The 27,958-nt window shown below is 37.3% G+C and overlaps 1 protein-coding gene across 3 annotated transcripts in view; it reads right to left on the minus strand.

Annotated features, from left to right (window-relative positions):
- The window catches only part of LOC145265398 (radial spoke head 14 homolog), an 81,417-nt gene that overhangs the window by 28,384 nt on the left and 25,075 nt on the right, over positions 1 to 27,958 (minus strand). For 2 of the 3 annotated variants that reach the window (XM_080121219.1, XM_080121220.1), the window contains 4 exons: positions 23,325 to 23,459; positions 16,393 to 16,469; positions 7,724 to 7,872; positions 5,585 to 5,701 (listed from right to left, as the gene is read on the minus strand). In XM_080121219.1, coding sequence (XP_079977345.1) covers positions 5,585 to 5,701; positions 7,724 to 7,872; positions 16,393 to 16,469; positions 23,325 to 23,459 — 478 coding nt within the window. The remainder of the gene's footprint in view (positions 1 to 5,584; positions 5,702 to 7,723; positions 7,873 to 16,392; positions 16,470 to 23,324; positions 23,460 to 27,958) is intronic. The other variant, XM_080121221.1, reaches the window with a different exon arrangement.

Here is a 27,958-nt window from a genome sequence, read left to right on the forward strand (position 1 = left end):
ACCTTGCATGGAGCAGTGGTGGGTTCAGGAGAAGTCCCCCTGAGCCACCACCCTCATTAATGGTCGATGTGTCCCTGATACCAGAGTCCCAGGCTAAATTCGGGTGCGCTTTGGATAAGGGAGTAAGCCGTCGAAAACACCGCATCCAGGCCATCGCAGATACCGGTGCCCAGACGTGTTCGTGTGGCCCAGAAATATCGAAAATATTAGGGTGCACCAGAAGGATTCTGATACCTACCACCCACAGGATACGGGGAATCACAGACGAACCCCTAGACATCAAGGGGGTGGTCCTGACTCAGATTAAGCTCAGTCAGAAGGAAACGCGACAAGTGGTCTACGTTTCAGAAAACACGTCAGGATTCTACTTGTCAGAATCGGCCCTCAAAGACCTAGGAGTAATCAATCGCGACTTCCCGCATCGAGTATCAAAGGCCGATTTATCGGCTTCAGAAAGTGGGACAGCACCGTGTGGATGTCCGAAAAGAGAATCCGTCCCAGACAAGCCAGCGAGGATCCCGTTTACCCCCACTGAAGATAATAGGGAACGGTTAGAGAAGTGGTTACGTGAACACTTTAAGTCCAGCGCATTCAACACCTGCCCCCATCAACCGTTACAAGTCATGTTAGGGAGGCCGCTGGATATAACTTTTACCCCGGGGGCGAAACCATCGGCCGTACACACACCCATTCCAGTCCCTCATCACTGGAAGAAAAGGGTAAAGGATGATTTGGATCGAGATGTTGCGTTGGGTATTATCGAACCGGTACCAGCAGGCACACCTACGATCTGGTGTTCGAGGATGGTAGTCGCTCCAAAGAAAGACGGGTCACCAAGAAGGACGGTAGACCTACAAAAATTGAATGCAGCAACGATGAGAGAGACTCATCACACACCGTCCCCTTTTAATCAGGTGTCCGTGGTGCCTGCCCAAACCAAAAAGACTGTCTTGGACGCATGGAATGGGTACCATAGTCTGCCACTCTCCCCAAAAGCCCGGGACGCGACCACGTTCATAACGGAATGGGGTCGTTATCAGTATCTCAGGGCTCCCCAGGGTTTTCACGCATCCGGGGACAGGTACACGTGCCGGTTCGATGACATCACAGTTGACATGCCTTGAAAGACCCGATGTATAGACGACACACTCCTATGGGACAGGTCCTTAGAATTGGCTTTCTGGCATACTATGGACTATATTACCCATTGTGGTAAAAGTGGGATAGTCTTTAACCCTGACAAATTTCAATTTGCTGACGATGAAGTTGAATTTGCCGGCTTTGTGATAACCTCAGACGGCGTGAAGCCAACTAAAAAAATGACGGAGGCTATTCTCAATTTCCCGACCCCAACGAGCATTACTGGTATCAGGTCCTGGTTTGGTTTAGTTAACCAGGTGTCGTATACATTTGCACAGGCCGATATAATGGCCCCTTTTCGAGAGTTGCTGCGGACAAAGAACCGTAAATTTTACTGAGATGACACATTGAATAGACTTTTCGAAGAGTCGAAGAGGAATATCGTTCAGAAAATCGAAGAAGGGGTGAAAACCTTCGATATGAACAGAGCGACCTGCCTTTCAACCGACTTCAGTAAGGTTGGCATTGGGTATTTTCTGTTCCAGAAGCATTGCCAATGCCCAACGGAATTAGGTCCCAACTGTGGTAAGGACCACTGGAAGATGATTTTGGCCGGGTCTCGCTTCACGAAAGATGCAGAATCTCGTTATTCCCCTATAGAGGGGGAGGCTCTAGCGCTGATTTATGGCTTGGAGTCTTGTAGGATGTTCATCCTGGGATCCCCAGACCTATTGGTCACCGTGGACCACCAGCCCCTAGTGAAAATTTTCTCGGATCAGATCCTTGAGAATATAAAAAATCCCCGCCTGTTCTCATTCAAGGAGCGGTCGTTGATGTACAGGTTCCAGATTAGGCATGTTCCTGGGAAACTCAACGCAGCACCGGACTGCACATCCCGATACCCGGCGCCGTCAAGACACAGCAGACTAAAGGGCACTGACACATCCCAGCAAATCGAGGGGAGTATACAAGCATCCATCATAGCTGCATACGCACATGACCCCAAGTTCCGAGTGATCACCTGGGATAGGATAGTCGCAGCTGCAGCCACCGATGAGGAGTGCCGAACGTTGGCGTCATACATTCAAGACGGGTTCCCAAGGTCACGCCACAAACTACCACCAGAAATCCGGCAATTCTGGCCGATGGCAGACCAACTATATTGTCTGGAAGGGGTACCCATAAAAGGGGACAAAATTTTGATACCAAAACGGCTTAGAGCCGAGGTGTTAGAGGCATTACACTCCGCCCATCAAGGGGCGAATGGTATGTTGGCTAACGCCAGACAACGGTTATTTTGGCCTGGTTTAGACGCCAGCATCCGACAAACAAGGGCGCAATGTCGGAATTGCAATTCGATCGCCCCATCCCAGCCTAGGGAACCACTAATGCCACCCATAAACCCGGAATTCCCATTTCAAAAGACAGTCACTGACTTACTAGATATGCACGGGAAAAGTTACATGGTATACGCGGACCGATATACCGGTTGGATTGAGGTCGCACCACTACCATCAGGAAGGGCTGCAGCGCCCTGAGGGTTTGGTTTTGCACGTATGGTGCGCCGGAGGAAATATTATCCGATGGAGGGCCACCATTCGATTCACTAGAATACAAATCGTTCCTAGAAGACTGGGGCGTAAAAAGGCGCATATCATCTGCACATTACCCCCAGAGTAATGGCCGAGCTGAACTGGCCGTAAAAACGGCCAAAAGAATGCTGATGGACTGCGTTGATGGCTACGGACACCTACATCATGATCGGGCAGCACGGGCAATGATGACTCATAGGAATACGCCCAGTCAGGACCTTGGATTGTCGCCGGCGGAAATGCTATATGGTCGAACAGTAAGGGACCATCTCCCCGCACTTCGCAAAAAATACTGCATCCACAAGCGTTGGACGGAGACCAGAGATTTGAGAGAGAGGGCGATGGCGAAAAGGCACGTACTTAACAAAGAACAGTACGACATACACAGCCGCCCCCTCCAACAGCTCTGAGTCGGCGAGTCTGTGCAGGTGCAGAATCAGGAGGGACCAAATCCACAACGATGGGCGAAAACTGGGAGAGTCGTCGAGACAATGGGTAACAGGCAGTACAGGATACGGTTGGATGGTAGCGGCAGGATCACATTACGCAATCGCCGTTTCCTCAGGAAAATCAAACCGGTCATGGATACGCCGGAGTATCCACCCACTCAACAACCCCATCAACCACCTCCCCAAACACCAAGAAGGGAGGACAGCAAACCACCGTGCAACATGCATGAGATGATGGAGGTGGAAGAAGCTGATTGTGACACATCAGAAACAGATATGGAGGTGGACCAAGATCCGATCAACCACAAGCCAATGCAGACGAGTCCGGTCCCACGACGCAGCATGAGGGTAACACGAGCACCAAGGCCACTTTCCCCTCAAATGCAAGGACCAACTCACTACTACACGGAATTCTCCAGTCACATGACCACAAAACGACGGTAGTGTGGTCACATGGTGGGGGGAGGGCATGTAGAGAATAGGAACAACCATTAAGACGGGACACACAAAAGAGTGACACCGTCGTCTGATGAGTAGTATATATAGAGCAGGCACGCACGCACCGGGAGAAGAACGACGACTACGACGATAGTCGACTCGGAAACTTTACAGAGTCTATAATAATAACTATGAAATCTGCATTAGTCAAAATATCATATTTAAGCATATTTTATGACCAGGCAATGCCGGGCAGTATGCTAGTCAAAAACAAATGTAAAAACAAAAAGAAGCATAAAAAAAAAATAGAAACACAATTTGATAAAATTTGGTAAAAATTCTCTGGTTAGTATTTCTTCTCATTATCTATATCACTCTGCAAAGGAAAACATATACACTGTGTATCAAATTATTAATGAGATAACATTTTTTTTTACCAGTTTCAGAAACTTACCAGTAGTTTCGTATCAAAAGCTTTGGAAACGTTGGCAATGCTGAGCTGCGCATCCTGTGAAATTTTTGTACTGTTCTGCACAATGTAAACAACTTACCATCGTAATTGCTGAATCCATGGTATTTGAGGTGTGTCAGATTATTAACAAGGCAGTTTGTTTCGTTAATAAAATAGGTCATAAAGGTGGTTTGAGTAGTTCTGAAATGAATACTATTATAGAACAGCTAGCAAAAATTAAAACTACCCTCGAAATATCGAAAATGATAGGAAGGTACCATCAAACTGTGAAGAACTTTGTCAAGGACCCTACAAAGGTACGTAAGAGAGCTGATAAAGGTAAATCTAGAGTTGTTTCATGCCGTTCCCTACTCCAAGTTAAACATGAAGTTGTTAAAAACCCTGGGCAGACAAATCGAGAAGTCTTTGACCAAGCCGGATTGAAGAATGCCTCAAAAAGTACTCAATGTCGCCTTCTGAAACAAGTGGCAGAGTCTGTTAAGCCTGTAACAAAGCCTCTATTAAAGCAACATCACATACAAAACCGATTGAAATGGGCAGAGGACAACATGAAAAATCTTTTTTCCAAAGTTTTGTTCACGGATGAAGTGCGTGTCACTCTTGATGACCCAAATGGCTGGAGCAAGGGATGAGTCCTAGATGGACGACATTGTCATCAGTGTTTAAGGTGCCAACAAGGTGGTGGTGGGATAATGATTTGGGCTGAGATTATCGGAGGTACTTTAGTTGGCCCATGGAGAGTCCCAGAAGGCGTAAAAATTATGTCAAATGCTTACATAGCTTTTTTGAAGGAGCACTTTGAACCATGGCTGAAGAAGCAAAGTTTGACATTCAGAAGAACCATTATTTTTATGCAGGATAATGCTCCCTCGCATGCAGCAAACAAAAGCAAAGAGTAATTGCAACAACTGGGGTTGTGGAACTCTCTTACTGCTGACCATTTTCTTCCTACCTATAGCCGTTGCCTTTTCAAGACTAACGTCAATAAACATCTCCTGTCTTTGTGATAATCATCTTTCATTCTTGTTAGGTCCTTACATCAAGTGGCTTCATGCCTTGTATGTGCAATTTCCCACTAAAAAAAAAAAAAGAAAATTTAGAAAATAATAACAGAAAAAAGAGGAGATTGAGGTACTGACTACCAGATCAGCACCCAAACCTATGAATCATGTCCATGAAGTGGACGAAATATGAATTCAGTTGAATTTCAATTACTTCTTAAGACTCCTTAATCTTAAGCCTTGAATTTTAAACATTGTCTAGAATCAAAACCGTATAATGGATTTTGCTCAAAATTAGAATAATGATTCTAGACAAAAGGTTCAGTATCATTATATATTTATTTTAATCTTTATAAGGGAACATAAATGTGATCAAAAACTTTTCAGTCCAGAGAATTGATTTTACCCGTCTTGGGAGGGGAATTCTTGTAGTCATAATATAAAAAAATTTTTTTAAATAATAATAATGAAATATTTGTCTCTGTAGGGCGCATATATTTGATAATGTTAATAATGAAGGCTGATAATCATTAAAAAAAAAAATCAACTTACATGGCAAGTGCTCCAGCTGCTTTGGCTCGAACTGTAGCATCATCATCCGAGAGAAGAAGGGTAAGAGGAATAATCACTGATTGCTCAACTGCTTTAACTTTACCAGCAAGAGGAATGCTACAGAAAAAAAGGTGACAAAAATCAATCGTTAATAGTCACAAAGAATAAGTCATTTGTACAAGAATTTGTTCAAGAAATATTAAAGTACAGCATCTCTTTGGCTACGATCAAATGAATATAAAAAAAATGCGTAAATGTCAAATTCTTATCGACAGAAACCGAGTAAATAAACTGACTTACATTTTTTGAATTTGCCTGTGTTTAATTTAAACAAATGAGATATGATCTAAAAATAAAGGGAGACTACTCTTAAATATTGAACAAATAGACCAATTATTTTAGTTAAGGCCAGGTTAGTAAGTGTTTTCAGAACAGGAAAAATGGTAGGTTAAAGGTCAACAGAGGTCAGCTCGTTGTCCCCAGGTGAAATTAGCTAAGCCATAGGAATATTTTATCTAGCAGGATATTATGTCACATAGCTCTGGGAGAGAAGTTAATATCAACAAACGCAATCTGCTGAAACACGTCATATGCGGACAAGTTAACAAAATGGTTTACAACATATGATTAAACAGTGATTTTTTAGAGATGCGAAATGCACTTTTATTTATTAGTAGTGAATGAAAACGAAACACGGAAGGAAAAATAAAACATTTTTTGGCACAACAGCTAAAAGGTTTATTTATGCGGAAAAAAGTTGGATAGTGTTCCAGTGAGAAAATGAAGAATTGAAAATTATTTGGATTGTTGAAGATTGGTCAGCAGTTATCTTCAGGTGAAGATCGTCAATACTAGAGCGTCGAGTGGACAGGAGATATATATATATATATATATATATATATATATATATATATATTTACCAGTGGTGAAAAAACCGGACTAGAGTGCTCAATGTGTAGTCAGAGCAGTATATAGGAAATTTATTACTGTGAGTCCAGAATGATATATATAAAGATTTAACTCATTCTAGACTCACAGTAATAAATTTCCTATATATATATATATATATATATATATATTAGTGTTGGGACGATTAATCAGAATCAAGAATTGGAAAACTTGGAACATTTTGGGGTATTAGAATCGGAAAAATTTCTGCCTATTTTCCGATGCCAAAAATGATTCCTTTAATTTTCTTTTTTTTTTTTATTTTGTTAAAAGCAAACTCTTCCACTGCTGGTAATAATGATAAAATAATAAATATTTATTAATTTTAAACTAACAGTAAAACTAAAATCCATAGATCACCCCCCCCCCCAAGTGATTTTTTATGTATGAGAAAATATCTGCACATTTAACGTGTTTTTACAATCAAGATAAATAAAACATCTATGTTTAAATATATAAAGATTTATTAAAAATTGGGATTGGTAATTCTATCAGAATCCAAAATTTAGTATGGAATCAGTAATTCTATCAGAATCGAGAAAAATATTGGAATTGTCCCATCACTAATTATATATATATATATATATATATATATATATATATATATATATATATATATATATATATAGAGAGAGAGAGAGAGAGAGAGAGAGAGAGAGAGAGAGAGAAAGAGAGAGAGAGAAAGAGAGAGAGAAATAAGGATGTTTTTCTTCATTGCTTCCAGGGTTATTTCTGATGACCAACTGTAATTCTCAAATGAGCTAAAACATTCTTCAGGAGACAGATAGAATCAATGCGTCCTGCAATCTGATTGGTCAATTCGCTCAGCAGGGACATTGATTTGCAAGGGAAAATAACTCTTTATTTTATTTATGACTGTTAGAATGATCTCACTGTCTTCTTCCCAATAGTTAAATAAATGTCCACTGTCTTCCATCAGTTTTGTCTTGAGTTATTCCTTTTGGAAATATAAATCAGATTTGATTACAAGACAATGAACCCTCCATTTGGAAGGATGATGGAGAAGCATGTACAAGGAGAATAACTGCCGATAAAGTATGGATAACAATTTGTGAAATTTAATTTTTCTGTAATGAATATGGGAACTTAGTTGTATGTATGATACAAGGTCAAAAACGCAACCTTACCACCAGCAGGTGCAGTGTAAACAAAAATCATTTCTACACTCACCTAAGATCCATAATGTTCCTGGCCGCCTTCATTCGGGTTTCAGTGAATGGATGAACCAGAAGTTTTTTAAAAACGCTCATCGCATTAACGTTGAGCGCTTCTGTCGTATCAACCATTAGACAGAAATGCAATGTATCAAGAATTATTAACTAGAAAAAAAAAAGAAAAAAAAACAGATTTGTTTTATGGATAAAATTTCTTTATTTTTTTTAATTCATACAATCAAGTTTTGTTTCTAATTTTCAATAAAGTTTTATTTAATTTCCCAATTTTAATTAAATTTTGAACCAGAATTTCTTTGAAAACGTGTTACCATTAAGCACTTCTTTTATATCAACGTTTTAACAGAAATGCAACATATCAAGAATCATTACTTAGGAGAAAAGGGAAATGAAAAACAAGATTTGTTTTAATGGATGAAATATATATATATATACCAGTTTAAAAGCTATGCACAAAGTGAGCACACAGACACAAATTGTAAAAGGCAAACAATAGGCAATTATCGCCTCATTTGACCTAGTCTTTGGCAGACAGTAGGAAATACCAATTTCCCTTTTTCCTTCTTTCTTCCTCTCTCTCTTCTTCCTTTCCTTTTTTCCTTTGTTTTCTTTGCTCGAGTAACAGGCGATTAGGATATGTGTGTGTCATGCGTCCCAAGTGTTTCTTACATGTGCAAACTGATGCTGAAATGCAATGAACTTTTGCAACATTCCAACCTTATCAAGGTAAGCTCCAAACATTCAAACCATGAATAAACAAACTCTAAAAGCATAAATTACCTCAGTAACAACTTTAAACAAATATTAATTTCAGTCCATACTTGATCGGCAAAGATCAACAACATGCATGTAGGCACGCATACCTATGTCTTATGCATTTTTCATCAAAAGCTATTGTCTGTAAAAAAATGTATAAATGTTCTTTCTTGTTTAAATAAAAGTCTATGGTTGTATATATATATATATATATATATAACTCGGTACATATTTTCATCAATTTATGTCACTAAACACAAAAAACTACTGCAACAAATTGGTAACCTCTGACCTTTGATTAAAAAACATTGGAATGAACATTTCAAGTATTTACACAGTAATAAAACACCAATTGGTGGCAATTCGTTTCATTAGTAAGTTACAACCTTAAAAATAAAGAAAACATTTTGTCATAATTTTTCTACAATGGCGAGAGAAACACGTACAGCCAAACTCTATGCGTTCTAGACACATGCCAGCTATTTCTCTACACCATGTGCTCACAGAAGTACAGAAAAAAAATTAAAAAAATAACAATACCCAATTAAAAAATAATAATAATAAATAAATAAATAAATAAAAAAAAAAGAGTTTAATTTTTTTTTTCTCCAAAACACAAAAACAGAGTAACCTTGTTCTACGTTGATTGGATTTTGTGATTTTTTCTGCATCAACATAGCCGAGAAGCAGTCTGTTTCCGACACTGTAGAGAGTCTTATTTCCTTCAGCATGCCTAGCTTCAATACAAAAAAGCCACATATTTGTTTTTCTCAGACAAATCTAAAAATCACTTCCTCACTCCAAACGTACTTCTCCGTCATGGAAACTCTGGTCACAAAACTCGCTGAAGAAGTCGAAAAGATTTTCTAGAGCACCCTCCCCAAGCATGTTGAAGGAAGCTATCCTCAAATGGACAAGCGTATTGAAGCAACTTTTTAATGACCTAAATCTCGGTGATCAAAAGCTGGAAAACTTTTGAGGAAAATGAAAAGTTTGCTTGGCAGTCATAACCTGGACTACAAGATCCTCCAACAACTGCGGTTAGACAAACTTCCACAACAAATGTCTCACATGCTGTCCATGTTCATTGCAAACAAGGACCTTAAACAGCTAATGGTTATTGCCAACCGCGTTGCAGACAATATCATTGTGTGCCAGCTGTAACCACTGTCACATCCCAAACTGCTACAACACCCTCTGCAACTAATTCCAGCCCAGAATTGGCAGGAATCGCTACTCTTACCAAAGCAATAAAGGTACTACTGGTAGGTAGACAATCATGCTCCAGCCACTGACACAACTCTTTTGAGACAATCGTTCATCTCAATGATGCAGATTTGTTTCATGGTACACCTGGTGTAACTACCACCATTGTTTCACAGAGAAAGCATGCAAATGCAGGCAACCGTGCAGTTTTAAAAAAAATAAACCATTTAAACGGATAGTCCGGTGGGATTGTGCAACAAATTCCACCCCATATCTCCAGCTGTGTTGCCTAATATATGTATCCAATGCCCTCTCATGTCAGACATTCCTTGTAGACAGTGGTACTGTTAGTATAATACTTGTAGACACTGTCGCTGTTAGTATACTTCCTACAAAATATGACAATACAGCAGCAGACTCTTTTTCCCTGCAAGCTGCAAAGGCAGTTGCATCCAAACCTTTGGTACCTCATCAATAGAGATGTGACAACAGAATATTCTTTTCGTTCTTTTGACTCAAGTATATATTCAATACAGTAAGACACAGTCAATCAATCGAGTAAATATCAGTCAATATAAAAACATATAAGATATTAACGGATATATACTCAAGAGTCAAAACAATGAAAAGAATATGCTGTTGTCACAGCCCTACTCATCACTCACTCTAAACCTTGAACTTTGATACAGTTTCCCATGGATTTTCATCATCGCCAACATAAGGACACCTATTCTTAGTGCTGATTTTCTTCTGAACTTCCAACTTTTTATCAATCTAAGAAGACGTCATTTATCCAACATAAAGACTTCTCTTTCTGTCCGCTATGATATGCTTTCCTGTGAAACACCCAGCATCTGCACAGCCTATCCATCAAATGCAATTTCTGCAGGCATATTGAACCAATATTCTGAGCTCATCCAACCCTTTTCCCAGACGAAGATATTAAACATCATATGCAACATCACATACAACTGGTGGTACTCCAATGCATGCAAAACCTTGATGGCTGTCCCAAGAAAAGTTAGCATGAGCCACTCAGAATTTCAATACATGATGGATCTCGGTATCATATGACCCTCAAGCAGCCTATGGTCATCCCCACTTCACATGGTACCCAAGAAATTGAAGGGAGACTGGAAACCTTGCAGAGACTACTGAGCTCTCAACACAGCAACTCTTCCCAACAGATATCCAATCCCATACCTGCATGATTTTTCTACATTCTTATCCGGCTCCACAGTTTTTCCATGGATCAATTTAATCTGTGCATATAACCAAATCCCCGTCGCAGAGGAAGACATTCCTAAGACTGCAATATGCACTCCTTTCACACTATTTGAATTCATCAACTTACCTTTTGGATTGTGTAATGCTGCCCAGACATTTCAAAGATTCATCAATGAAGTCCTTTATTGTCTACCCTTCATCTTCGCGTATATCAACGACATCCTCATTGCAAGTTCCTCACAAAAAGAATACTTGGACAACGTAACTGAAGTCCTCCAACGTTTATAACACTTTGGATTAAAAATCAATGTCAAAGTGCAAATTCAGTGCCAGTTCCATGGATTTTCTTGGACACCAGATCAACAAATCTGGACCCTTGCCCTCAAAAGTGCAAGCAGTTCAAGATTTTCCTATACTCATCTCCTTGCATCAACTACATCATTATATTAGACTTGTGAATTACTACTGCCGGTTCATTCTCAACTGTTCACATCACCTGTCCAAGGTCACAGATGCACTTCATACAAGAAAGAAAACCTTGTTGCTCCCAGACGAAGCCCTGACATCTTTCCATGCATCCAAAACATTTCTAGTGAACTTCACAAAACTATTATACATTGACCTTGACCTAACAGCTAAACTTTTTCTTTCGATAGATGCTTCATATGCAGTTGTTGGTTCTGTATTCAATCAGGTCGTAAACGATCAGACACAACCATTGTTTTTCTTTTCTACTAAGCTGAGCACTCCTCAGTGTAAATACAGCATTTTGGGTCAAGAACTACTCAGCATGTACTTAGTAGTAAAAACATGTTTCATGTTGGAAGGGAGACAATTCACTATTTTCACCGACCACAAACCCCTGATTGCTTCCCTTACATCTTCCATTTCTGGTAAACATACACCCAGAGAATTTTGACTGATGGATTTTGTGACACAATATTCTACCGACATTCAATATTTACCAGACAAGACGAATATTGTAGCTGATACTCTTTCCCGCTCGTGCAAGCTCAACAGTCCTGAGAAACCTCTAGACTTGGATAACATTGTAGCTGAACAGGAACGAGATACGTCATTGACAGGATTTTTGTAGACTTCAACTATTCTGCTGAAAAAGACTCCAATTCCATTTTTGGACACGTTCATCAAATGCGCAACAGTCAAGCTGATCACAGCTCCTTTGTTTTGCTCAATATGAACAGCAACATATATCAATGGACTCAGCCATATATTTCCTGCCAAACTACAAATGTACATCGCCATACTAAATACACCCCAGATAACTTCCCTGTACCTGACGCTCATTTTTCACATATCCATTTGGACATTGTTGGCCAACTGCCACCTTCTGCTGGTTATCGCTATCTCCTAACTATGAGAGACTCTTTCACGCGTTAGTCAGCAGCAGTCACCTTGCACAACATTTCCACGGAAGCTGTAGCCTGTGCTTTTGTAGAGAACTGGATCTCTAACTTTGGTGTACCCACTACTGTTACCGCTGACAGAGGTTCCCAGTTTACGTCACACATTTTCCAAGAGATTTGTCAATCTTTCAGAATTTCCCACACTTCACCTTCCCAGTGAATTTTTCACAGTCGACTGATCCATACCCGCAACCACCTCTGGTTATGCAGACTGTCCGAAACTCGCAATGTCTCGAGTGATGTACACTCAACTGCACTTTGTCACTTCCAAACTGTACTAGCCATCTGATCTTTAAGTAAGTACGTTTTCGTCCATATCGACTCGATACACAGATCACTACAAGTGCTTTACGATGGACCATATCTAGTGTTGGAACACTCTGACAAATATTTCGTCATTGGCTGCAATGGTAAACATGACTCAATCATGGTAGATTGCGTCAAACCAGCTTTCTTAGAAAACTCGTATGATTTAGAGTTTCCTGCAAGTTTTTCTAACTCAGAACCAATCATCATGCTCAACCCAGATCTAATTGTCATGCCTAATCCAGATCCCATCATTACACGTGCCTCTTACACACCTCGTAATGACCCTGACCTGTACCTTAAATCTCTTTCTATCCAACCCACTACTCGTAGTGGCTGTCATGTCATTTTTCCATGCAGATTTTGACACTACTTAAACATTTTTGCGTATACACATGCTACATCACACCTACATCTGCATGCGAATTTCACTTACTTTTCACCATAGTCTCCGGCTATTTAGGGGAGAGATATATTAGTATAAAAGCTTCACACAAAGTGAGCACACAGACACAAATTACAAAAGGGAAACAATAGGCAATTATCGCCCCATTTGACCTCATCCTTGGCAGAAGGGGACTACATTAATTTTCCCTTTCCCTTCTTTTTCTCTTCTTCCTTCCCTTTTTTTTTTTTATTAATTCACACAATTAAGCTTTGCTTGCTTTTATGATTTCAATTAAATTTTGTTTATTAATTCATTCACTTAAGAAATTAAAAATGCAATTGATTTATTAACACAGATATAGTCAAGATTGTTTGCTCCTATAGCAGCCGAAACTCGCTACAATCACAGGCAGGAGAGAATTCTCGCGGCTCAAGATTTGAAATCCATTTTCTCCCTGGCTAGTCCAATCACAAGCCAGCTCTCAATCACGTGACCGAGTACATAAAAGGTGAAATCTGAAACTCTTACTCCTCTTTCCTCCTGGCCCTGCCAGGCAGCAGATTTTGCCTGGACCTTTGGCCTGGAGCCAAAGGTGAGTAAAACAAACTAAAACGGCGACCTTCAAACTCCCATTTGTTTCCACGCACGTATTTACCCGAACGAACATTCTTTATCATGCTACAGAACTGCCCTCGTCGATACACCGACACACACACACACCCACTACAACACAAAATACACTGAAGACTTTGCTCTTTCTTTCTCCTTTAATCAGCCTCCTTCATCCCAATGACTACTAGCTATAAACACATGTAAACAGAACTATTCTCTTCTCAACAAGCCGGCAATATATTAAATCTATCTTCACACAAGAACACTTCCACCTACTAACCCGTTTCTCTCTACGAACAAAGATGACAAATAGAGTTGCTTTTGAATATAGAGTGAAACTCCATTTCGTTGTCTTTATTCTATACTCCTTTTGACTTCCAGTTTCTGCTCTGCAGATCGGACGGTGGTGACAAGTAAGATATGGTTCCTTCTGATTAATGATTATCTTCCTCTCATACGATGTGCAACCAGAATTTTTTTAAACATTGTGTTAGCATTAAGCACTTCTTTCATATCGATTATTTGACAGAAATGCAGCATATCAAGAATCATTAGTTGGAAAAAATAAAATATCTGTTTTTACAGATGAAATTTCAGTCTCAGGCTCAATATGGGGAAAGATATGCTTAAGTGCTTTTAATGATTTTAAACGATTTTAATCGACTTTTCAATAAATTCACCAAATGCAATTTTTAATTTCATCACTTGCCTGAAGATGATTCATGAAAGTCGAAAATGTTTATGACTATGGCAAATTTCTTTTTACACTCAAACAGAGCATTCAAACATTAACCTACCAAATGAAAAAAAAACGGATTGCAAGAAAATCAAACAGGAATTATCCCTGCTGTGCAACAAAATATAAGAAAAATGTTGCCCAAAGTTACTAATATATAATATTATAATATATATATCATCAAGAAGTGAAAATTAAGCCAAAAGTTTCTGTAAACCTAAAGCAAATATAAATATTAATATTTATATAGCAATCTCAACCAAATAAAAAAAGCTCAATACCACCAATATAGGAAATAGAGCTTGCCATAAAAGAACGCAATTTAAGACTGTAAATCATAATTCAAAAGAATTTATTGTTTGACAGAATACTCTCTGTCTCTCTCTCTCTCTCTCTATATATATATATATATATATATAGATAAGAACAAAGAATTAATAATACATAGTAAAACACTTTAAGAAGAGTTAAAGGACATATTTCATTTTCAAAAAGGAGACACAAATGAAGTGAATTGTCCTTAATCTGCAGAGTTTCGAAAGAAATACTATCCTTCTCATCAAAGGGTAGGAATTAGCAAAATGTGGAATCGGATTTTGCTTGCAAAGTATTTAATGAAACTACAAGTACACCATAGAACTTACTTGGTAAAAGTTAAAACATACATACATATATATATATATATATATATATATATATATGTATATTTATTAAAAGGCCACCCAGCATTGTCTGATCGTAAGATATGATTAAATATGATATTTTAATTTATGCCGATTACGTATTTATTATAATAGGGGTAATTCTCTATCGATTATTATATTGAATCTTATATTAGGTTGAGAAGAAAGTTCTTGTGGAATTTTTAATTTGGATTTCAAATGATGCATTTTCAAATAAGTTTTTGTTATAATAGCTGTTTTCATTTTAAAGAGCATTTTTTGCTCTTTCTAGTCGTTTAAATCACAATCGTTTTAAAACAATTATGTCTTCATTGCAGAACGTTGAATAAAAAAAGGAAAAAAAGGCAAATTTGTACAATTTTTATATTTCAATTCAAGCTAGGCCAAAAAACTGCTGAAACAGCTCGTGATATCAACAAAGCATTTAGGTGCTTCACGAATTGGACGACAATTAAAAGAAATGCCGTGATGAAGTATCATCTTCCCTTCTTTTATGCAACAAGAACAACCAGTTTCTCGACTGGGTTGTGACTTGTGATGAAAAGTGGGTTCTTTATGATAACCGGCGATGCTCAACTCAGTGTTTAGATGCCTACAAAGCTCCACGACACTTCCCGAAGTCAGAGTTGCACCAAAAAGAAGGTCATGCTGATTGTTTGGTGGTCTGCGACCGGTCTCATTCATTAGTTTTTTTGTTTTTTTTTGTTAATGCAGATGGAACCATTGATGAAATGGATGAAATGCATCAGAAACTTTAACAACAACACCCAGCATTAGTCAACAGCAAAGGCACAGTTCTCCTTCACAATAATGTCCAACTGCATGTTGCTAAACCTACCTTACAAAAGTTGAACAAATTGGACTACGAAACTCTACCTCATCTGCCATACTCTCCAAATCTCTCACCTACTGACTACCACTTTTTCAAGCATCTCAATAACTTTCTGCATAACAAATGATTAAAAAACCTAAGCAATATCAAAAGCGCCTTCAGCGATTTCATCGCCACCAGAACGCAAGATTTTTATGTTGCTGGCATAAATACACTTGTTTTGCGTTTGCAAAAGTGTGTTGATCCTGATGGTGTTTATTTCAATTAATGAATTTTTGTTTCAGCAGAGATATGTTCATATGAATTTAAAAATTAAAAACCACAAGACCATTCTTGTCAACCAGATATATAATAATAAGAACAAAACTAAAATAATGCATATATATGACTTGGTTACATCAGCTAGAATCGAAACCAAAACATACAATTCTCTACCCTCATTCCTTAGCCTCCAAGCCATACCCATATCAGAGATGAAAGACTGAAATACAAACCTTTATTTTATCATCTTCTGTCGTAAGATTATTAACCAAAATTGGAACGAGTTGAGCTTCAATAATTCCAACAGACCCTGTAAAAATATTTTATACTGTAAAATATAAATATTTGAGATTCTAATTTCTACGTTTTTAGCAACACATGAGTTTGAATGTCTTCAACATGAATGCTGCCAGGCTACATATAGCATTTTCTACAGTATACACACAAGGTTCAAATGCAAAGATAGAAAGAAATAATAAATGACAACGATGAAGAAATAGGCGAATTAAAACATACATTTATTTTTTTTTAGGTCCATCAAAGATAACTATAAGAGGAATATAATCTATATATATAAAAGCAAAAATGTATGTATGTATGTATGGATGGATGTCTGCTAAAAACTTTCGACAGACGCGACGAAAATTCACAAACTCGGTATCACATAGAAGCTCCAGCCTTTGCTCGAAAAATATCGAAAAATTGGCCAAAAACGTTAACTTTTTCAACCCGAAATTGACAATTTTTGACAGGGGGGGGTCAACAAAAACGGTTCTCTCGTGACAATGACCGATTCTACGCATGTGTCAGATGATGTCGTGACCTGATTTACCTTAAATAGTTGAAAAACCGAACAAATTTCATGTACGTCGCGTTAGCTCAGTTGGTTAAGGCCTTGGTTCATTATCGAAACGTTTTGGGTTCGAATCATGTTTTTTTTTTATTTTTTAAATTTAAATATTGAACCAGTGTTATTTAAGCCATTTTTCACGTAACGTTTGTTTTTCTGCTTTTTTTTTTTTTTTTTTTTTACTTCGCTTATTCTTAGCGACACCCAAAAACACCCGGGTACCCACCGATTTTTTTTATTTTAATATCGAAACAGGCTTATTTAAGCCATTTTTCACGTGTTCGTTTTTCTGTTTTCATCATTCGTTTGCCTTACGTTAGTTTTTTTTGTGTTTTTTTTATTGTTTTATTGCCGCATAGCGGGGAAAACAGAAACTGGCTTCCGCAACTTGATGTTGTCGCACCTGCTAATTTCGGTTTATAAACGTCAACTTAACACACTTACCAATTCATCTGTTCCCATGGTCAAGATGGTTAGGTCGCAGGGTTTTTTTTCCATTTTCTTTCCACCTCCGCGTCAAACGTTTGGGGTTCAAGCCTACCTTTATACTAAAACTATTTTTTTTTCTTTTACACCTCCAAACTACCGGCCAACATTTTTTTTTTAACAGGGTTGTTTTAATCTACCCCCCCCCCCACCAACACACACCTCCAAAACACCCGGGCAACGCCGGGTACCCCCGCTAGTCTATAATATAAATCTCACCTGTCTGTTTAATGCATGTGTGTTCGTATGTATGCCTAAACTTTCGACAGAGGCGACGGATTTTCACGAGATTGGTATCGTTTTAAAACTCAATGCTTTGGACAATAAATATCGAAAAATTGGCTAAAAACATTAATTCCTTCACTCTCAACTGGACACTTTTCTACAGGGAGGGATCGCTTTTTTTGCAGAGATATTTTCAAAAGTCATCCCCGCTTTTCGATTGACTAGCCTTAATTAAAACCTTAGTCACTTCCGATTTGGTGATGGACGCAACAGCAAAAACAACATTTTTTTTTTTGCACATCCTCTTCCTGTTTGAGCCTGCCTGCTTACTACCACTGTTATTTATTTTGCTCAACACACACCTCCAAATACCTGGGCAACGCTGAGCACCCAGGCTAGTAAAATATAAAATGTCCCTAAACACAATCAAATAAACATGAATTGCCAGGATAAACATATCTTGGAACTATTCTGAGAGCAAATTCTGCGACTAGTAGAAAAGAATCATGGTTAAATATGCATCTGAACAATAGTTGCAAACAGTAATAGGATGTGAAAGTTATGTAAGAAATGTAGTGCTAGGTCGCACAGGTATCACTAGCATCCAACCTGATGCATTGAATTCCACAAATGCATGGTGTGAGTTTTTTGTGCGCTTCTAAATAGAAAAGTTTATTCTTTTGTTGGCTTAGATAATTCCAGGGAAATAACTTAAATATGGTTCAAGGGAATATACGTCTGAATATACTGAGCTGACAAGATCTTTCAAATAACCTTTCTCTATTTTATATTAATTTACAGAATGTATATACAACTTACTTTAATATTTTTTATTGCATTTTCAACACAAACAAGGCACAGTGCCACTTTGATGTAGGGGCTACTATTTGGGACATAACTGCAGAGATACTATGTAGGGAGTTGAGCAAGAAGATGTTTATTTACATTACACTCAAACTTCTGCTTGTCAGTACAGTCGGAGAAGTAGGAACCCGAAATGGAATTCCAAAGTCTAGCAGTTCTGGGGAAGAAACTATTAGAGTAGAAGGCTTTTTGGCATCTGAGGATCTCTACTGTGTTGGGGTGGGATTTTGCTGCTTGTAAGTTTTGTTGGAGATATTTACATCGAGGGGGTACAAGCGCTTGTAGTTCGTTGGAGCATCTACCATTAAAATACTTGTAAAACAGGTAGAGGGATGCAGCATTTATTTAATGGGAGAGAGGCTGAAACCTAGCTGACAGTTCGGGACCTATTAGGTTGGCAACTCTCTTTTGAACCCTGTCCAAGAGTGAGAGACAAGTAGCAGATGCGCCAGCCCAAATGTGACAACAATACTCCATATATGGGCGAACTGCAGCCTTGTAAAGGTACAGGATATTTTTATGCATAAGTAACTTTCTTGCATAGTAGAGAGAGCCCATCTTCCTCGCAGCAGCCCTAGCAATGCCCTGAATGCATCTGTTCCAACTCATGTTCCCTGTGAAGATTAAGCCGAGGAGTTTGAATGAAGTACTTTCAAGTAATTAGTCCTCACGCGAAAGAGCAGGACACACAATGTTTTAAATAATAATAATAATAGAATAACAATAACAAAGACTTTCGCTGGTGAGGACTTCTATTGACCGTAACCAGTTATACAGTCCTTTTGAAATTTTCATCTCTATTTTTCTCGTTATGTACTGAATATTTGTAAATGAAACCTATATGAAATATATTCCTTATTAAATTTTAAAGATTTTCTATTCTGAAAGAAGTTTTAAAAAATTTAATCTAAAAAAGTTATTTTAAATTTTTTGTTAAAAAAAATTCAGATTTTCTCATTATTCAGACCTGTATTACAAAGAGGGGGTTGCAAAAATGAGTTGTGGTGTGAGGAGAAATACAAACAAACAGAGAGAATATTCAGACCTGTAATAATACAAAGAGGGGGTTGCAAAAATGAGTTGTGGTGGGAGGAGAAATACAAACTGAAATAGAGAGAAGGTGAGTTTTAAAATATAATCTTAAAAAGATAAGATACAAGTTAGAAAAGCATTTCATCCAAGGCATGAAAATTGTTAAACAAAATGTTTCTACTATAGACTTTAAGAATAAAGGTACAAGATTCAATTTGAAATTTATTTATCTTCAAAGTGCACTTTCATAAATTTTACAAAGTAAGGTATAAAAATTTAATTTAAATTGAATAAAAAAATTACCTTGGATTTATTTTATGTAATGTACATTTTGTTGCAATTTAAAAACATTATCTTTCATCTCGCAATTAATGATATAGATATAAAATTTTCAATGATTTTTTTTAAGTGCTGTCGCTATTTCTCTCTTACAATTACTTCTAGCTTGTATATACCTTTGTTTGTTTGTACTGGACATGTCAGATACATCTGTGGTAAACATGCTGGCTTTGAGCAATGGCAACTGTGCAAGCAGAAGTAAACTATTGGGGAGAGTGGGGTTTGCTATAGAACTTCTGTGTGGGAACATATAATCTGAGAACTATTCTGATAAGGAATTCTTTAACTAATTATTAACAGAAAAGTTTACATTGATAAACTTTGAATACAATCGAAATAAACATGAATTGCCAGGGCAAAGAAATTATAGAGAATGAACGGCTATATAAAATAAATATGACTTACTTTAATATTATTTGGTAACTATTCTGAGAAAGAATTCTGCAACTAGTAAAAAAGACCCTGGTTTAATATTACAGACATAGTTCATTCTATGTTAATAATCCCAATTCCCAATCAACAAAAGATGTATTTATATATATTATTCCTTAATTGGAATTCATTTTTGAGATGAGCATTATATATTAATTTATTTTTATTTCGGACTATTAGTCTCATCTTTATTAGTTGTTGTTTTTTTTATCTTTTTATTGTTTTTGTTTTTTTATTCACAACGTTTCGGCCAACTATTCCTCTGGCCTTCGTCAGGTGGTAAGCGCGACGGATAGGAACTTCGAATCTCCTTCGGGGCCCGTGGCGCAGTTGATAGAGACGTTGAATCTCTACGGTTCCAGATGAGCATTGTCTGAAGATAGCGGTTTCAATCCCACCCAAAGCGTGCCAGAGGTTAATTGGTCAAAATGTGGTGAGACAACAACAACTACGGATGGCAGTGATGGCTGAGAATGCAGTTAGGAGATTCAAAGTTCCTATCCGTCGCGCTTACCACCTGACAAAGGCCAGAGAAATAGTTGGCCGAAACGTTGTGAATAAAAAAAACAAAAAAAACGATAAAAAGATAAAAAAAACAACAACTAATAAAGATGAGACTAATAGTCCGAAATAAAAATAAATTAATAAAAGATGTATTGTTCAGGTAAATACAACTTATTCGAAGCAATTGTTACATCACCTCTGGTGTATGGATGTAGCACCTAGATCTTTACTAACAGATTAGAGAAGAAAATTAATGATATGTACATCAAGATATCTTCTGGAGGCAGCAGAGTGAGCAACATTATTAACACCTTCCTTGGATCTCAGCCTTAATCAGACAGAGAACAACTATATTTGCTGATATCACTATTGGATGGCTAAGGATAATGTTAATTAAAGTTGTCAATTAAGTAATTTCCCCTTTTCAAATTGTTTGTTTCAAGTGTTTAAAGTTAGATGGCTCTGATTAATAGTCAGTTTGCATAGATGGTAATGTTATTAATATAAAAACTGTACTTTTTTTAATGAAGAGTTTTATTCCAGAAACAAAATTTCTTTCTGAGAACTACATGCCTGTGGAACTCTGTTCTGTTCTCCTGCTTTCCAACTGACTACAATATAGTCGTCTTCAAGTCCAACGTGAACAAATTCTTGATGAGCCATCCCCTTAAGTAATCCAATTTACCAAATTTCCAATACTAACGATGACTATAACATGTTCACCTTGACCACTGTACACTCATTAACCCTTATCCTCGAGTGGCCTCTGGGCCTTCATAAGTGGTAACTCCTTTGTAAAAAAAAAAAAAAAAAACAGGCTGAAAGAGGAAAAACTGACAGATGAAATTGTCAGTGATGTTCTTATGTGAATGCTAAAACAAGGAATGTAAATCCAGTGAGGAGACTGCAATTCTCATGTTTTGACAAGCTTCTGGGCTTGACCTTTACTCCTGATCTGAAATGGAACACATACATTAAATCTGTTGCTAAGGCTGCTGGAAAAATGGTAGGATCCTTCTATCGATCCAGTAGATATCTCACTGCTGATGCAATACTCTATCTATATAAGAGCCAGGTACGTCCAAGGATGGAGTACTATTGCTACATCTAGGCAGGAGCTGCTAGAAAGGGCTTATTCTTCCTTGATAGAGTTCAAAATAGACTTTGTAGCCTCGTAGGGGGTGTCCTTTTTTTCTTCCCTGCAACCTTCACAAGAGATTTTGCGAGTTTGTCTCTGCTTTATCGTTATTTTCATGGCAAGTGCTTGACTGAGCTCCAATCTATGGTCCCTCTCACCAAACTTTCACTAGAAACACTCATCTAGCAGAAAACCCCATCAATAATTTCCCCCACTCTTTATCTGTGTCTAAACTTAAACGTAGATTCCATGAACAAAACTATTTTTTTAGACCAGCACGCCTATGGAATTGTCTTCCGTTTTCCTGCTTTCCAGCTGACTACAATATGGTTGTCTTCAAGTCTAATGTAAACAAGTTTTTGATGAGCCGTTCCATATAAGTTAACAAATTTACCGAGTTTCCATTACTAACGATTACTATATTGTCCAATTGTCTACTGTACACTCTTTAACCCTTATCCTCGAGTGGCCTCTTGGCCTTGATAAGTGGTAATGCCTATGTAAAAAAAACAAACAAAAAAAAACAGGACTTACAATGCACCTATGAAGATCTATGATGGAGAATAGATCGAGATGGTATGAGAAAGTCAGGAAGATCGCTGATATTACCACGACTAGATGATGATGATGAAGTATACATATTTTAATAGTCATTAGTTATCTCCCCATATTAGAACTCTTCACAGATATTGCTCCAGAAATAGAAATATGACTTTCATTATGAACAGCATTCTGCTTGGATGTGTAAATTATATTTAATAAAAGTATGAAGTGAACAGCATTATTTTAATTTCTGAATTACATACTCCATCAAAAATAACAGGTAAAAAATTAGCTCTAACATTCATAAAATGTAACATCTCAATCAGTGAAGTTGAAACAAGAATAAAGAAACAAATTGTCACAAATGGGAACGTTTTAGAAAGGGAAAAACGAAGTTAAAAAAAAACGTAACGATCGGTATAGAAATAATAAAAAGTAATGAAAACGTCTCATTATAGAAATTAAGTGAAGAATTTCTTTCTAAATTCATTTCAGACAACAAGACGGTCAGATTTGCTGTTGGCTTTGTCCCAGCCTTTAAACATTTGGAATGCTTTCGTCTGGCAGTTTTTTTTTATTTGCTAAAGTGAAACAGATTTTTATTTATTTATTTTTCACTTTATAATAAAGACTAATGTGTATATATTTGCATATAAATATATATATATCTGACGAAAATAAATCAAAATCAATTAATTTTACAGAAATTGGTAAAAAAAAATTGATTTAAAACATAAAAGAATTATAATTACCATAAATATTCTCGGACAGCATTTCTATGGCTTTGTGTGCATTCCTACGAACTATGATCTCTCGATCATCGAATAATTGAGAAAGTGGAACAATAAGTTTAAATTTCACCAAAGCTAATCTTCCAACAGCACAGCCTAGGAAAAGAAAGAGAGAGAAGAAGTTTAGTAGTTATATAATCAAATAATCAAAATCTTCTTTTTTTTTTTTTTTTATTACATGTAATCGCTTGTGGAGTGATTAGTATGTGCTGATCCATACAAATTTACTTTACTATACAGTAAAAATATGGAAGTAATTCCCGTTCTCAAATACATGTCAGCCGAAACAACTTGTCTTACATTCTTTTATTCCTGTGTTGATGAAACTTAAATGAAGTTGATACAAATTGTAGAGAAAAACTGCAACCTCTTCCTCATCACAAGCAAGGCTAGTCAGATGAAAAGGAGATATCAATCATACCAGTTATTATAGGTGCCACAGAGCTTATGAAAAAGAACCTGAAGTCCTACCTAACTAATAGTCCTGGTGACCAAGTGCAAAAGAGATCCAGACAATTGCACTTAAGGTAACAGCGAGGATACTAAAAAGAGCTCTCGGTTGGTTTCAATAAAAAGCAGGGCAATGTTGGCAGTTGGTTTGGCTGCCCCATACCCAGCATTACAATCTTCAAAGGAAGAAAATAAAAAAAAAACATTTTTTTTTAAATGAATACACCAACACTATTACAAAATAACTCCAACAAGCATCTCATTCATCCCAACAATCTCTACATGACAGATAGAGAGACATGCATCGTAACATGTAAAAATGTTACTTAATTTTTAAGGAGCCGCACGTTTTTTTATCATATAAGTTACAAAAGAATTGGAAGAGTAAGATGTTCTTCTTCATGATAACAATTTATTATGAACTTGCATGGGTGCCCGGGTGTTTGGAGGTGTGTGTTGAGCAAAAAAAAAAAAAAGTGGTAGTAGGCAGGCAGGCTCAAACCCGTGAATGTGGAGAGCAGTGTTAAAAAAAAAAAAATGGTAGTATAGTAACGTGGGGAAGGAATCAAAACAATAGTAGGCAGCCAGGGTGAAGAGAGGTGTGTAGGCAGGCTTGAACCCGTGATGCGAAGGCAGAAAAGAAAGTGAAAGAAAATCTGACATCTTAGCTGATGTCTCCATGACGCAAACAGAAGTCAAAAGCGTTCAAATTAACGGAAGTCAATCCAATGGTGACGATGACTTGCTAGAATGTCAGCGAAAAAAATCGACCCCTCCTTGTACAAAACAGCCGAATTTAGGGTGAAAGAATTAATGTTTTTGACCAATTTTTCAATATTTGTTGTCAGAGACGTTGAGTTTTAAAATGATACTGATCTTGTCAGGATTTGTCGCCGCCTCTGCCAAAAGTTTTTGTGAGACATGCAAACATACATACATACATACATTTAAACAGACAGGTGAGATTTATATTATAGATGATCAATCAATAGAAAATTATTGCTACATCGGTTACATATCACTTCTTTCAACAACTGTAATCCTATTTCTATCATCTCTACAATTATATAAAAGGAAGTTTGTGTGTGTGTGTGTGTGTGTGTGAGTTCATTCCCTATAGACTTGGGAATGGCTCGGCTGATTTTTTTTAAAATTTCACATGAAGATACTCTGGAAGTGTTCTTATGTAGACATTGTATCAGAATGTCTTCGATAAGTATCGATAATTGAAAAAATTAATTAAAGAAAAGGTTACAGGCGATTTGGACTAAAGTTAACACTATATAGCCTAACATCACATGGCCCTGTCGCTGGGGCATTAGAATACGCCGACTGCCCCCCTGCAGAGGGTAAAAGTCCCTCAATGGGGGTCCTGGATATGACCTTAAACTATATCCAGTGGCGAGGCCCAGTTTGTGAGCTTTGGGGAGTGTGGAGCCACCCTTTAATTACCATTGCTCCCAGGTCCACTCTGACGCAGAGTGGTAGTGCCTGTTAGGGTCCCAACTATGGGTTAAATAGAAACAGACGTGAAAACAGCAAATATATTATATTAAAAAAAATTTTCTTCAAAATCTTTGGATTCGGCATTAAATAACCCACAAAGGGTTGATATGCCATAAAACAAAAACAACCAACCAACCAACCTAACATCACAAGTGCATTTGAGAAGTTTAATTACTGCACAAGCAAAACGGTCAGGCACATAAAATCAACAGTAGGTTTATTAGTCTGACAAGGGCACATTCAAAATGAATGTGTAGCAGAGAAGAGATCTTCCTGCGAGATCGAGCAAGAGTTAAGCTAATTTACATATAAATTAACTCACGCAAAGAGCAGTTGATGTCTAAAAAGCAAAAAAAAAGAAGTACCTATCTGAGTACCCACCGCGATGAATGGACCTCGCTAAAGTGGTGACCCCCTTCTTCGATGAACACATTATCTGTGTACAGAAAAAAAAACGCAATTCGACCTAACATTGGTTTAAACACCCTACTAGAATTACAAAAGAGCAACTGGCACAAACACAAAAAACAAAATTTTTTTGCTTCAGATGAACAGATTATTCGTTGTTGTAAGTCTTAACTTAAACTACATTGAATATTTTGCTTTAGTTTTGATAAAATTTCTTTTTTCCTTCCATTAAAAATTACGACAAAGTAGTACTACAGACGAACAAAAGAATTTTTGTCCTCTTGTGCTAAGCTGTTGAAACTATTACTTTATTCAAAGAAAGTTTTGAAGAACGTCTAAAAATTTATTTTTATTTTTATACACTCACACACACACTAAAAAAGACGATTTTTCCTTTTAGTATTATTTTTAATTATTAATTATTTCTATTTTGAAAAAAAAAAACGTTTTTTTTGTGTGCAAATTTCTCTTGGACAGCTAGTCCATAAAATGTTCTTTTGTTCATTTGGTCTGTTCGTTGTTTTTTTTTTTCTTCACTCAAAAAAAAAAAGAAAAAAAAAAAGAAAAAAAGAGTTTTATATCTCTACCGCCATTTGCAGAAGATGTGAAATTATGGTTTGCACAAGTGGACACCTTTTTTTTTTAAATTCACGATGTCCCTTCACATAATCAGCTATGCATTTTGTGTTATGGCATGCTGGCACCATTAGCTAAAACAGTTCGGGATATAATAACTAACCCGCCTCAAGGAAAAACTCAATGACTGGACATTATGGAAGAAGTCACCTATTTAAAACAAGTTAGCTGCGACACGCACATTGGAAAACTCGACGACCGGACGTTCGTTGATTCAACCAACGCATACTGAACCTGATCAACACGAACAATGTACACCGACATGGGTACAAACTCGCCTGTATTTGGGATTGCAGACTCGCTTGCAAGCATTTGTGTAAATGACTTCAACCTTATTGCTTAAACTCTGCAGGTGCATTTGCAGACTAAGAATGTGCAGATTCACTTGCACTCGCTCACAATTTCAACCTCCTCATTTAGACTCTGCAAACGCTTTAGCAGACTAAGAACACAGTTGTGCGGATCCACTTGCGCTCACTCATCGCTTTCAACCTACCAACGAACAATTATGCAGAACTGCTGTATGGCACTAACCTGGCTTTACCTGGTACAATGTTCACACCTAAAAATTCATCCAACACAGACATCTCGTCGTACATCTCACAGCTCTGGACATATTTTTGAGATTACCTCCCCTGCGTCCTCGTCCACAAATGATTTCAGCACATGTCCCGAGAGATATCACTAAAAATGTTTCTCTTTAACACACAATTGAATCATGATACATGATTTTTGCATTTTAAACTTAAATTTAAGCCATTATTACTGCACAAGCAGAACGGCTTGGCATATAAAATCAACAGTAGGTTATTTGATATGATAGGGGCACATTCAAAATGAGGGTTTCTGTTTAAAGCACAATTGAACCATGATACTTGTCTTTTGCATTTTAAACTTTAATTCAAGCCATTATAAAAAATAATTTTATAAAACCAACAGTAGGCTCTCTACAGTGTAATGTAGACTACAATGTATTGTGGACTAATCACTGCAGGGAAGCATATGAAGCTTCATCCCAGTGCACTGCAGTAGGTCCTCAACTAGAGCAGGCAATTAATCGATTTGACTGAAAAATGGCCGATTTCACCGATTTCGATAACAATAAAAATATGGGAGAGTGAAACATTTGCTAACCATTATTCAATCCTGAGCAACGTCGGGTCTCCTTGCTAGTAAACTAAACAGAAGAATTCGACTCAATCAATCATTCCAGGTTTATTGTTTATGTTCCCTTTCACAAGAGGTTCGATGCTGCTTGGTTAGTTTTAAGCGAAGTCTCCAGTGATCACAATTGTGGGGATTGATTTTATCCATTTATCACGATTTACATACTTGCCTGATATTTTCTTTCCATATCTTGTCAGGGCGCCCGGCTATCTTTTTGTCATTCATCCTTAGGTCTCTGCAAGTGCTGATATACCCCTTGCGTCTTTCAATATGTCTGAATCACTGAAGACAGTTTGCCCTTATTTGAGATGACCAATTTTTCATGTTTGGTGTCTGGTCTAGTTTTAAGCTGCATATCCACCAAATCATTTCTCTGAAGCTGGGCAAGAAATCACAATGCAATGATTAGATGGATATGTAATGTAAAG

The sequence above is a fragment of the Euprymna scolopes genome, chromosome 40 (genome assembly GCF_053919585.1).
Source record: "Euprymna scolopes isolate OS-2025 chromosome 40, ASM5391958v1, whole genome shotgun sequence".
NCBI classification, from domain to species: domain Eukaryota; kingdom Metazoa; phylum Mollusca; class Cephalopoda; order Sepiida; family Sepiolidae; genus Euprymna; species Euprymna scolopes.